We start from the raw sequence: 13884 nt of genomic DNA, 5'->3' as shown, positions 1-13884 counted from the left end.
GCTGATTCGTAAATCAAGATACCACTATATAGTGGCACAAGTAACAGACCACCACAATAGAAATAAAATAGAGAGACTAATAATATATTTTTATTATTGAATGGCAATTTCTGCTTTCTGTTAAAGAATGTGTATCAAATTAGTAGTTAAATTCGAGAATAATGCTTCCTTAGATGCATCAGGTGTCCCTTATTATGAAAGCTCTATGACTATCAATGGAGGTATCAGTTGGCTGAAAAATACAAATAGTTTATGCTTTTTTATCAAACTGATAATTTGTCTAAGGGGCCCTTTGAATGAGATGAAACTATTTGGGAGGATCATTTATCAATTTGTGTTTAACATTAAATGAAATATAAAAATAAAATCCAGTGATTTCAGGGCTTAACTACATTTATAATTAATGTTCTTACTCATGTCATTAAGTTAAAAAAATAGATAGAAGATAAATGTGATAGGGAGGAGCTGGAAAGAGAAAAACAAATGTGAATTTGTTTCAGAATATTTTATTTTCACTCTGACTATGGAATATTCCAAAGAGAATTACATCAGTAAGTTTATTGTATTACCTAGGAACTACAATTAATTTCAGTAAAATGTAATTTTTCTTTGTAATACATTTTCCAGGTCATTGCCTTTCAATCTCAAAAGTACATTTTATTTGTAAACCCAAATGATGACAGAGTTTTCTTTTCTTTCATTGTGACGGTTCAGAAACTTGAAATTACCTGGTATAATTTTCAATTTCTGAAATTTGCTTTCCTGATGTTATATTTTGATGCTTCTAGTTACTGGTCCACGTATGGCCATAGAGGGGTGGCCGTTACCAATGGGTGATCATTTGTGAAAGTGCATTGTCTTGTGACAGGACGGTCTTTGCTAGAACAGAGTCAGTAGGTGGAGTGATAACTTCATTTATTGGCATATTTGTAGGTTTCAATGGGAAAGTGTTGGCAGTTGTTTAACCTGCACTGGGAAGTGAAGAGTAACTGGTGGTCTAACAAACTTTTCAGTGATACAAGTGTGCAGAAAGTCAGAAAAGCCTCAGGTTATTTCTTTTTATATTTTACCATTATTATTTTACAGTTGTTGATATGTGTCTTTAGGTTTCGGACAGAAGGAAGACACTTACAAGGATCAGAAGGTAATATTCCACAGGAGAAAGTGTATTTTATACTCAGCAATAAAACTTCTCCTTTGAGTTCTATGAAGAAAAAAGTGTAGGTCTTGAGCCAACTGACCAGCTAGCTTGTGTTTTTCGGAAGAAAGTGAAAAACCTAAATAGGAAATTCAGCTTTTGACTGTTATGGCTGAAGTGCTGTTACTAGGAACAAGTTAATTTTTTTTTTTTCAAATGATGGATTTATTTAAGAAAAGAACGACCCTCACAGAATCTCTTTATTCTGCACAGAGAATTAGTCATTGTGTTTTGCTCTTTGATGTGCTGTGGCAATAATCACCCACACATAGATTCCATCCAACTTTGCTAATGTTCTATCAACTCTGGGACCTGCAGACTGAACCTCTAGAGAGAGTGTGGCTCTCTCTGGTAAAATCAAGTTGTTCTGAAAAGCACACATCATGTTTCCATCTTCTACTCTTGGGTATTTCCTTTCCAGAAAAAGTCCCCTAATGGATATTAGACTAAAATAATAGCATGGCAGTTAAAAAATATATTGTTTCTTTTCAAGTCTTTTGCTACAGAGACAAAAGAGAGGGTGTCGATTTTTTCCTTTTATTCTCACGTAAAAATTAGTATTAGCTGAATCCCTGACAATCAACATTCAGTCAAATAAACAAATAAATAATAGATGTGATCTAAACTGTCACTATGAAAGGCCAAAGCAGAATGCATTTTATGCAGACCTCAAGCAACTTGGTGATGGTTTTAATGATGGCCTTAACCGAAATGTGTATCTTAACGAGGCATATTTACAGCATGTAATAAATGTTTAAATTAGATTAATTAGTATGTTTAGTTGAGGCTTTCTTACTGTTTGGAATTATTTGCCTTCCTAAAGTGGTAAATCTAGATGAGCTGAGCACTCAAATGATTCTAATAACAACACTTGGCATTTGTACAGTGCATTATATTTTCTAAGTACTTTATAATTACAGTATTAATTAGTTAAGTGACACAGTGATCTTGTGAAGAGGTCTGCATCATTATCCCCTTTCACAAATGAGAAAACTTTAACTGCAAAGGATAGTAATTCACATTGCAAATAAATCAGGTTAAGACTAAAAAACATTTTGTATGACTTGTGCCTGGCTGATGTGGCGTTTTACTGAGAACGATTTATTTTGATGTCATATTCTTTTGGTTCAAGAGGAAAAGGTTTTATCCCATGTACAGACTTCCAGAAAGCTAGCAGACTAAGAAAAGTATAGAAAAGAGAAGATTCTTTTGTTTCCCTTGCATTTCTATATTCTATAATAAACTTTCATTATATCCACGAGGCTGAGTTGAGCATGGAATCTTCATGGTGAACTGAGTTCCCTCCTGGAGGATCCTCGGTCCCCTCTCAGAAGGAAGCATTGTCTGTTCTTTACTGAAGCATCTCTTGTGCTTCATATAAAAGAAAAAGGGAATAAGAACTTCAAAGTCTAATGAGGCTGGGAAATTCACTTAAGTCTCTTTGGTTTATAATCTCTATACAAACTAAGTAGTGTTCAAAATATTAAGCACTAGTAGTATAAAATATTATAGCATAAGATTATTTTAAGTAAGCAATTTCATCTGGCATTAATTAGTTACTTATTTATGTTCTGGCTTCTAAAGGAAAACCCAAGAATTAATAGAACAAAAATAAACTACAAGTAAGTAGTTTATTCTTCTGTACCAAGCAATTTGTAGTTTAGCAGAAGGATACAAGCATGTTAGCAAATTAAAGCAATATGAACCAAATATTCATTAGGCACTGGCCACTCATCAGGCATGATTTCAAGGGACACAGTGGTGAACAATACAGGTAAAAATTCCTGCCTTGATTTAGCATATATTCCAGAGAGTGGATAAAAAAAAATTAAAGGCAGTGTGATAAAAGAGGGGTAGCATATTTATAGATGAGACACACACACCAAAAAAGGGAGATGGTTCAACATATAGAAGTAAAGCAATATAATACACCACCTAACAGAATGAGGGCAAATGCAGCACATGATCATCCCTTTTGATGCAGAAAAAGCATTTGACAAAATCCAACACCCCTTTGTGATAAAAATGCTCAACAAATAAGCTACAGAAGGAAACTACCTCAATATAATAAAATTCATATATGAACAGCCCACAACTAACATCATATTCAATGATAAAAGACATAATCGTTTTTCATTAAGCTTAGGAAGACGATGAGGATGCTCACTTTCACTACTTATGTTTAATGTAGTATTGGATGTCCAAGCCAAAGAAATTAGGCAAGAAAAATAGAAGTTACCCAAATTGGAAAGGAAGAAGTAAAATTGCCTTTGTTCACAGATTTTATCTTTAGAACACATTAAAGATTGCACAAGAAAAATCTGTTAGAACTAATAAGCAAATTCTGTTAAGTTGCAGGATATTAACCAACACATAACAATCAGTTGCATTTCTATCTACTAACAATAAACAATATGAAAAGAAAACTAACAAAATAATTTTATTTTCAATTTTCTCAAAAAGAATGAAATACTTAGAAATAAACTTAATCAAGGAGGCAAAAGACTTGTACACTGAAAAGTAAAAAAATGTATTTTAAAAGAAATTAATAAAGATACAAATAAATGGAGAGACATCTCAAGGTCGTGATTTGCAAAAATTAGTATTGTTAAGATGTCAACAATACCAAAGTGATCTACAGATTTAATACAATCCCTATCAAAATCTCAATGGCACTCTTTTCAGAAATAAAAAACTCCACCCTAAAATTTATATGGAATCTCAAGAGACCCTGAATAGCCAAAATAATCTTTAAAAGAACAAACTTGAAGGTCTCACATGTCCAGATTCTAAAACTTTTTACTGAGATACAGTAATCAAAACAGTACAGAACTGGCATAAAGATAGACATACTGACCAGTTGAATAGAATTTTAAGCCCAGAAAAGCTTTGCACATATGGTCAAATGATATTTGACAAGAGTGCCAAAACCATTCAATGGAGAGAGAGCAATTTTAAAAATAAATGATGTTGGAAAAATTGCATATCCACATGAAAAAGAATAAAGTTAGATCTTCAACTTACATCGTGTGCAAAAATTAACTCAAAATGGATCAAAAACTTAAATGAAAAAACTCAAACTATAAAACTCAGAATAAAACATGGTGAGGGGAACTTCATGGGATTTAGCAATGATTTCTTGGATATGGCACCAAAAGCATAAGCAACAAAAGTAAAATTAGATAAATTGGACAACATCAAAATTTAAAACTTCTGTGCATCGAAAGACACAATGAACAAAGTGAAAATGCAATCTACAGATTGGAAGAAAATATTTGCAAATCATACACCTGGTAAGTGACTAATACTTAGAATATATAGATAACTTCTAAAACCCAACAACAACAAAAATCCAAATAATTTTAAAAAGTGGATAAAGGTTTCAATAGATATTTCCCAAAGGAAGACAAACAAATGGCCAAAAAGTACATGAAAAGAGGCTCAACATCACCAATCATGAGGGAAATACCTGATAAAATACCACCTTACATCCTTTAGGAACTCTACTATAAAGAACAAAAACAAAAACAGAAACTATCAAATTTTGGTGAGGATGTGGGGAAATTGGAATGCTGGTGCACTGTTGGTGTGAATATAAAGTGATGCAGCTGCTATGAAAAATAGCATGACTGTTCCTCAAAAAATTAAAAATAGATTCACTTTAAGATTCAACAATTCCAATTCTAGGTACTACCCATTATAATTGAAAGCAGGGTCTCCAAGATATATTTGCACACTCATAATCATTGCGGCATTATTCACAACAGCTAAAAGGTGGAAACAATCAAAGTGTCCAATGATGGATCAGTGAATAAACAAAATGTGGTACATACATATGATGGAATATTATTTAGCCATCAAAAGGAAGGAAATTGACATATATTATAATATGGATGAAACTTGAGGTCATTATGCTAAATGAAATAAGTTAGCCAAAATAAGACAAACACTATATGAATCCACTCATATGATATACCTAAAATAGTCAAATTCATAGAGACATAAAGTAGAAATATGGTTGCCAGACACTAGGGAGATGGAGAAATGGAGAATTGTTTAATGAATATAGAGTTTCTGTTTTGCAAGATAGAAAGAGTTCCGGAGATTGAATGCATAACAATGTGAATGTACTTACTACTGAGATTTTTGCTTAAGAATGTTTAAGATGTTCTATGTTACATGCTTTTACCATAATTTAAAAATTGTTTAAAGGTTAAATAAAAGAAAGTTGTGGAATGAGAGTCACTTATATAACACCATTTTTACAAATAAATAAATCATAACTTAAAAACTGAATTAGGGCATAAATACTAACTAAGAATAAGAGAGAAATGGGATATTTTTGTATTTTATTTTTACCTTTAGTATATTTTAGAATTTGGTCCATGAGTATATATTATCTTTACTTTGAAAAAAGTATTTAGAAAGGTAGATTGATATAGATAGGTAGACAGACAGATAGGCAGATGAAAAGATGCACATACAGTTGGGATGGACCATGTGAAACTGGTGACATTTGATCAGTTTAGACCCACAAAAAATGGCAATCTCATACAATTCAGTAACATACAAGAGTTAGTAAAATAGAACAAAAATAGCAATATTTACAATCCTTTCCAATTTTAATTGTATAAATGCCCAAAAAGATAGTTCTAAAAGTCTCAATTTAGTTTTAAAATGTTAGAAGTCGAATGAGTTTTTGATATCATAGCCCAAATTGCTTTATTTGAAAGTTTGCTTGCAAGTATTGGTGTTTGTGAAATGTTTTAGCTCATCGAATTTCAAAGATTAGAATTTAGGTCTCACTGCATGGTTTACATACAATACATTTTCTGAGACTTAAACAATACAGACATATGCAGCATCTTAAAGAATATTTCTAAACCAGTCGACTTTGTTGATTGATTTTCATAGTATGTTTTTCATGTACTAATTATATCAAGAGAGAATATTAGAATGTCACTGAAGTGGAATTGCCCTTTTTGAAACCATATCACTATAAAAGACACAGAGCAGAAAAATCATGATTGTGAATAAGAAGCTTATAGTGTTTGGTTCAAAAATCTTTCTTCATCTGTGATGGAGCTCAATTCCTTAGGCAGATAATGTATAGTAACAGTTGAAGCATATAATAAATATCCTTTCTTACTAATGTATTACATTTTATTAGCTAGATCAATATTGCTGTAATTTCCACCCATTAGCATCTCATTGCTTTAAAGTACATAGAAATATTTACATTAACACTGATCAAAATTGCAACAGCGTGTATTAAAATATGAATGACATATAATCAGAATTTTCCATTTCTACTGCCTCCAGTTATTTGTGACCCCAGATATGAAGTTCAAGTTTATACTTAATAGCACAATTATGTAAATCTGTAATTCTAACACTGAATTACATCTGGTAATGATCAATAATTATATTTATGTATGATGTGAAGTTAATACTGCCACCATAGATTAATGTAAACAACAAAATTATTTCTGCAGTCGAGAGCTAACAAATCATCATAAACAAAGAGAACTAAAACAATCTCTTCAGAGCCTAATTTCTCCAGCAGAGTAAACAGATTTTTTATTCCCAATGCATGTAAAGCCCCCAATTAAAAAGAACAGAACCCTACCAAAACCATCACGATAGCTGAATATTTCACTACACTTTTTAATTCTTATTTCAGCCTTCAGAAAAGTGAAGATATTCTGAAGTATCTAATAAGCTTTTATTGAGAAAATATTGGGAAAAGGTGAAAGACAGAAAAAAGTAGAAATTCTAGGACAATACAATTTAAAAACCAATTTGGAAAATTACATACACATTTCTATATATTATGGAGCTCAAGGTCTTTCCATTAAAAAATACTCTGCAAATATATCAGAACATTGTTAACAGCCATTATGTTATTTGACCCTTTCTTGAATTAGTGCGATAGTGGAAAGAAACAAAAGCTTGAAATAGTCAATATAAAATCAACTTTAATTTTCAACAGTTAGGAATGTCTCATCTAGGGAGAAGACATGGGAATCATGCTATGTACCTTTGCACTGCTTCGTGCTGTGTAAATTGTAGAGATGAACTAGACTGGAATTCAATGGAAAGAACTGAAGAGCAGATGCAGTATTATAAAATGATTATGCTCCTTGCTCAGACTAAAATCAATATCATATTTCTTACTTCAACAATAAGGTTAAAAGAGGAGGAACTGACAATAGGAGGTTAGGCATTTTACATCTGTTTCATGTATTCATCCTTTCATCATTCACTTAGCTTCAGCTGACATTCATGTAGCGCTTCCTATGGGCCAGCCACTGTGCTAGGTAGTTTGTACATAAGGACTTGTTGTTTCTCACAATTATTCTGTGACATAGGTATTATTAATATCTTGATTTTACAGATGAGAAAACCGAGGCATAGAGGGGTCCAAGCTCACATAGTTAAAAAACGGAGAAGGTAAGATTTAAGCCAGTTTTGCCAGAAACTATAATCATGTTCTTTGCTTCATACCACACTGTATAATCCAAATTATCAGTACTATGTAGTGGAACTCTGTTAAAGTACACTTTTTGGCTCTTTAATTTAGCCCAAGATAGAGGACTGGACGTCACTCTGCTTCACTTCAGAGTTTCTCACCTTTGGCATTATTGACATTTAGGGGTTAGATTCTTTGTTTTGGGGGCTGTGCTGTGCATTGTAGGATGCATGGCCTCGTCCCTGGTTTCTTTCCATTAGATGCCAAAGCACCTTCCCACTCATTTGTGACAACCAAAAAGTTCCTTGGGGAGCAAAACTACTCTCCTGCTGAGATCCACTGAATCTTAGCCAAATCCTATAAAAAAAATAAAGCACATTTCTCAGTAAGTTCTTTTCAATAACCTAGAACACTTGTCCAACAAAGGCCAGATATGATCTCTATTTCCAATCTGCCTAGGAAACTTCACGTATTGATTCCATCAAGGGTGAATCTGGGAAATGAAAACTGACAGCAAGAATGAGTCATTTCCATGTAACACCCTCTCCTGATGATGTCACCAGCCATGGGAGGCCCCCCTGTGCTTTATGGATTCTCATCTCTGACATAGCTTATTTTTCACTTGTGACTATATTGACAGTACACAGACATCAGAAAGGAGGTCTTTTCTCCTCTTCTTTACTCACTGACACAACTACTTTACAGATCCAAAGATTGACTGCTTCTAAGATAAGGTAAAACCTACTTTGTGAATGTATTTCTCTTGTTAATTTAGATGAAGTTCTAGTTTCTTTTTAAAGGTCATCTTCTTTTCAGTGCTACCCAGACAGGGGTCCATACGGCGTTGCTCTGGATTTCCATTGTTGCAACTTAAAGGGAAACTTTCACAATGTCCGGAGCCCCTGATGTCCTGCAAATGAAGGAGGAGGATGTCCTCAAATTCCTTGCAGCAGGAACTCACTTAGGTGGCACCAACCTTGACTTCAAAATGGAGCAGTGTATCTACAAAAGGAAAAGTGATGGCATCTACATCATAAATCTGAAAAGAACCTGGGAGAAGCTTCTGTTGGCAGCTCGTGCCATTGAAAACCCAGCTGATGTCAGTGTCACATCCTCCAGGAATGCTGGCCAGCGAGCTGTGCTGAAGTTTGCTGCTGACACTGGAGCTACTCCCATTACTGGCCGCTTCACGCCTGGAACCTTCACTACCCAGATCCAGGCAGCTTTCCGGGAGCCGAGGCTTCCGGTGGTTACTGATCCCGGGGCTGACCACCAACCTCTCATAGAGGCATCTTACGTTAACCTGCCTACCATTGCTCAGTGTAACATGGACTCCCTTCTGCACTACGTGGACATTGCCATCCGCAGCAACAACAAGGTAACAGTTTTATGATCTGAACTAGAGCTTGAGAATAAGTGCTCTAGAAACAGGCATTCCTCTGCACATTGTTAGAGCTTGGAGTTGAGCCCTCTGGCTGGCCGATGAGCACATATATGTAGGTAGTGTGCTACATGAGGGGCAATTTTTTTGCTTAACACCACAGGATTCTCTGGCCCAGTGAGTGGAGTTTGATAGTAATACTTGCTACGAGTGAAATAACTAACTAACTAACTAACTTAGATTAATTCTATTCACTTTCATGCCATAGAAACTTTCCTTGTGTTGGTAGTAAGAAATGATTGGCTGATAGCCTAATTTTTTCTGAACAATCCTAGCCACCATCTTAACAAGGGAGAAAAAAAAGCAGAATAATTTTAAGTGTCTCTGCAGAGGCTCCTTGTGACATGACATTCTCCTCACACTGTAAATTTCCCCCCAGCGATCTGGTTGATGGACTTACACTTCTTAACTGGTCCCTATAGGACTTTTCAGGCAACTTAACCAGGGATAATCTTGTTCATTCTACCTTTTTGGCACAAAAATGTTTCAAAGACAATACATTTACATGAAATGTATTTATTCAACAAACATACGTATAGCAGTTATTATATGCGAGTCACTGATTTAAGAGATTCACAAAAAGTAGCTTATGTAACTCTCATAGCACTATGAGGTAGGCACTACTATTTTCATGATCACCTCAACTTTAAAACAAAGAAACTGAGGCACAGAAGATTTAAATAACTCGCCCAAGGTCACGTGGCTAATGGGCAGCAGAACCAGGACTTAGGAGTGGGCAGTGTGTTTCCAGAGCCCGCACTCCCAGCTCTCAGCCCTGCTGCCACTCCAGAATGCTCTGTACCATTTTTTAAGTCTTTTCTTTGCTAACTAGAAAACACCTCTACATTTCTGTAAAGAAAGATTTTCTATTGTTAATATTTTTATTCATTTAAAGATTCCCATTTATCAGAATAGCTGAGGTTTTTGAGACAAAGCTCAAAACCCGAATTTGCAGAATGGAGCCCTGAGGCAGATTTTGCCCACAGGTGTGTGTGTGCGTGTTTGTGAGTGTGTCAACAGTAACGAAATTGTTATTATTACATTATTTGCCAATATTTAAAGCTTTGGGAAATTTCTCAGAAAAACATGGATTTCAGATTTTTAAAAAATAACGGAAGATAAGAAAATAACAGGTTTCGTTTTCCTATATGGCAACAATCTGTCACAGCTTAGCAGCTGTCCTTTTTACATGGGACATGCAAGCCTCAACATTCCCTTCTACTTGCCTCTTGCCAATCTTACTCACTATGTTTCTTGCTGGCTTCTGTGGGAATTTGAGTTTGAGACCCCTGCCCTAGTCCCTCAAAGGACTGAAAAGGAGTAAGACAGATCTTAGTTCTCAGAGGACACAGAATTCCAGGGAGGTACCATTTCTAGAACTTAAGAACAAGGAAAAATATTAGGCGTAGAAAAATGTCCCGAGGCCAGTGATTAAATCTGAGTTACAAATTACAATAATGCAATGTTATGATTTATAAGAAATATGTATTTAATCATTCAGATGTCCAGATACATATTTCTCATACACGTTTGGTCTTTGTCCATAGTTCCTGGCTCACAACTCCCCAAACTCTTAGAATTTCCTGAGTGATGAAGTTCCTGAAAACGCTTCAGAAGCATAAAGCCAAAGTCTTGTTACTTATAACAAGCCCTTTAGCACCGCAACTAGGTTTATGTTAAGGAGGTAACTTTCGGAAAGCACCTAAGAGGACTGTTTGACAGACGAACCAATCAGGAATAGAAGAGCAGACCTTTGGTCCCACCCCCCGATTTCCGCAGAGAGGCAAAGGGGCTGGAGGTTGAACCAATCACCACTGGCTAACGATGTAATCAATCGTGCCTGTGCAACAAAGCTACCACGGAAACCCGGAAGGGGAGGGTTCGGACGGTTTGTGCGGTGGTGGAGGTGGTGGGGAAATGGCGTGCCCTGGAGAGGGCGAGGGCGCGCCGAGCCCTTTCTCCCTGCCTTGCCCTACACGTCTCTTCAGCCGGCTGTTTCTGAGCTATATCCTGCAAGAAACCAGTAATCTAGTAAGTAAGTGGGTTTTCTGAGTCCTTTGACCACTCCAGCAAGTTAATCAAACCCGAGGACTGGGTGGGGGCTTGTGGGAATCTCTAACTTACAGCCAGTTGGTCAAAAGTGCAGGGAACAACCTGGACTTGAGACTGGCGTTTGAAGGGCGTGTGTTGGGTGGAGGGCGGCGGAGGTGGTCAGGGGTAGTGGGGAGAGCAGTTTTGTCGGTCTGAGCCGTCAACCTGTGGAATCTAACTTTATCTCCCAGTAGTGTCAACTGAGCTAAACTGTAGGGTTCTCAGCTGGTGTCAGAACTGCTTTTGGTGTGGGAAACACCTCTCACTCCTGCAGTGGAAACTGGATTCCAGAACCCTATTAACTATAAAAATCAGTAAGTCTGACTTTATGTAGAATTACCCTGCCATTACCCTAGAGTAGGCATAATATCCTCCCCTTGATGAGAAATAGGAATTAACTTAACAAGTGGGGCAGCATTGATTGTTAAATTGGCCCAGATGTGCAAAATGGAGGTTTGCAGAAGGGTCTAATTTTGTTTTTCCATTACTGAACACAAAAAATCTGGGCTATTTTGGTAAAAATATCATTGTATTTCTAGACTTTGCATATTACTTGGGCTTCATTTTGGCCAAAGAATTGTGTAAAAATACAAATTATTCTACATGATTCTCTAGTAAACAGATAGTGGAATATATTCTCTGAACTCCATGAAAGGAGAAAATATTTAAGGATTTACTAACAGAAGAGAAGTCTATCAAAAATATTGTTGACTTTCCTTAGATATCCACTGGAATTCACAAAAGCTTAACAGTGGTTAGATAGTTTAATTTGGAATGGTGGACAATTAATTAGTTAGAGGAAGCAGCTGATATCTGTGAGACTCCAAACAGTCTGTAATGGGCATAAGTGGTTATGTAACAAAACCTTAGTAGGGAAGTTAGTGAAATGCTTTGAACCAAATCTGAGGGCACTTGATTATAAATAAAAAGTAACAATTAAGGAAGAAAGGATCAGGCACTTCATGAATGCCATTTTTAATGAAACTTTTCAGAAATCCTAGCACATTATAGGAAGACTCACTGTAATTACATGGATATCCTCACCAGTATTTAGGTTCATAAATGTTTATGGTTTCTTGGTTGATGATCTGTGTGCAGCTGATACTAGGCACTGAACAAATACTGATAGACCAGCCTGATTCGGCAATTAGCAAGTCAGTTTGACAACTAGAAGATTAAAATATATTTAGAGGGTAAAACCAATCCTGTGCAATTTAAAGGAAAATATGGACTTATGTATTTGAGGACTTAAGTTTAAAGACTTCACCAATACCCAGATGAGGAAAGCTTGGTAGTTAGCCCCTAAACCACAGGACATGTGTGCTCAAGATTTTATGGTTTGTGGTATGTAAGCCAATGTATATTACATAATATATTTATCCTTAAATTGCCTTTTTAATAAATTCTCTGTCATTTAAGGTGTGAATTTGTTCTTATTTATTCATCTTTCTATGGCCATTTTCAAGTTCAGAATTAATTTTTTTTTGAAGAATCAGAAAGGAAACTTACTGGGTGAATCTGACTGATAGGAAAAGATTCCATTCTGCCATATAGACAGAGCAGACCAGGTCTGTGGCATCCTGAATAAGGAGGTACATAATAAATAGGGCAGAGTGACAAGGTCTGGGTGGAGCATAGGGACTGGCCATTCAGAGATTGGTTATCTTTACCATGGCTGCAGACCGTGAAAATGAGAAAGAAAAATGCTTTTCCAGTGGTGTTTTAATAGTAGAAACTTGAAAAAAGTCAGATAGGTGGTCCAAAACAGGTCATCTATCCAGGGGTCCACTGAGAAGAAGATTAGGCATTATATAAATTGGCTATTCACAACAAGCTATTGGCTATTCACTCAAATTCTGTGGCTTAAAGCAGTATCAATTTACTGTCCAACGTGAATTTGGGAAATTCCATTGCTGGTTTTGCCTCTTGGTTTCTTAGATGATTATATTTCACTGGAGAATCTGATTGGCAAGAATGTCCAAGATGGTAAATACTGTAGGCTGATGGCTGGGGAACCTTAGTTCTTCATGGACCATTATCCTGTGGGAGTCTAGATTGGCTCCTTACATGGCAGTCTTAGGGCAACATTGTTAGAGGGCGAAGACTTGAGGCCCAGGGTCCAGTACTTGTACAAACTCAGTTCTGTCATGTTTTATTCATTAAGCAAGTCATAAAACTAGCTCTAGTTCAGTGGGTGGGGAAATAGACTCAGTCTCCTTATGGGAGGAGCTGAGAAGACTCTGTGGATGCACAACAGATCAGAGGCATTGAATCAATAGTGGGCACTGAAACCGGGGACCCAAGACCATTTCTATCAGAGTTAGTGGGGAAGTCTAGAGTAAATTTCTAGGCAAAATGTGGGTGCCCATAGTAAATGTAAATGTTTGAAGTGTTATTCCTGTGCTGACTTACACATGTTTTGGATATGTTTAAAGATTTCTAGGGGGAATGAACATCTAAAGAATGAGGCTCCTAAGCAGGGATTTTTCTGTGGTAGCATGATTTTATATATGTGGAACTATTACTTCTTCATTTCTTTCACTAAAACAAGCTTTTAAGTGCTTTGGTTACAGAATAACTCCCAATTCATACTGGACTTAGTGTCTTAAAGCTATATGAATAGGGAGTGTTTCCTACTAAATACTTTTCATTGTAAAACAAACTCAGAAGGATTGTTTTCAC

General features: G+C 36.0%; 1 protein-coding gene and 1 non-coding gene across 2 annotated transcripts; both read left to right on the top strand.

Moving 5' to 3' along the window:
* Positions 1-8507: 8507 nt before the first annotated feature.
* LOC105095508 (small ribosomal subunit protein uS2) lies at positions 8508-9063 on the top strand. The gene has a single exon (XM_010987662.3). It carries the CDS (start codon positions 8560-8562, stop codon positions 9061-9063), a length of 504 nt encoding a protein of 167 aa, XP_010985964.1. The 5' UTR covers positions 8508-8559.
* Positions 9064-9108: 45 nt separating this feature from the next.
* Positions 9109-9263, top strand: LOC116152369 (small nucleolar RNA SNORA62/SNORA6 family). Its single transcript, XR_004136008.1, has one exon. It is a non-coding gene; the product is annotated as a small nucleolar RNA SNORA62/SNORA6 family (small nucleolar RNA).
* Positions 9264-13884: the final 4621 nt, after the last annotated feature.

This window comes from Camelus dromedarius, chromosome 3 (assembly GCF_036321535.1).
Source record: "Camelus dromedarius isolate mCamDro1 chromosome 3, mCamDro1.pat, whole genome shotgun sequence".
Taxonomy (NCBI): Eukaryota; Metazoa; Chordata; class Mammalia; order Artiodactyla; family Camelidae; genus Camelus; species Camelus dromedarius.
The sequence above is the reverse complement of the archived record's forward strand: the minus strand, read 5'-3'. Positions and strand labels throughout refer to the sequence as shown.

Coding starts and splice junctions, on each gene's coding strand:
- LOC105095508 (XM_010987662.3), top strand. CDS start 8,560: ATGTCCGGAGCCCCTGATGTCCTGCAAATGAAGGAGGAGGATGTCCTC.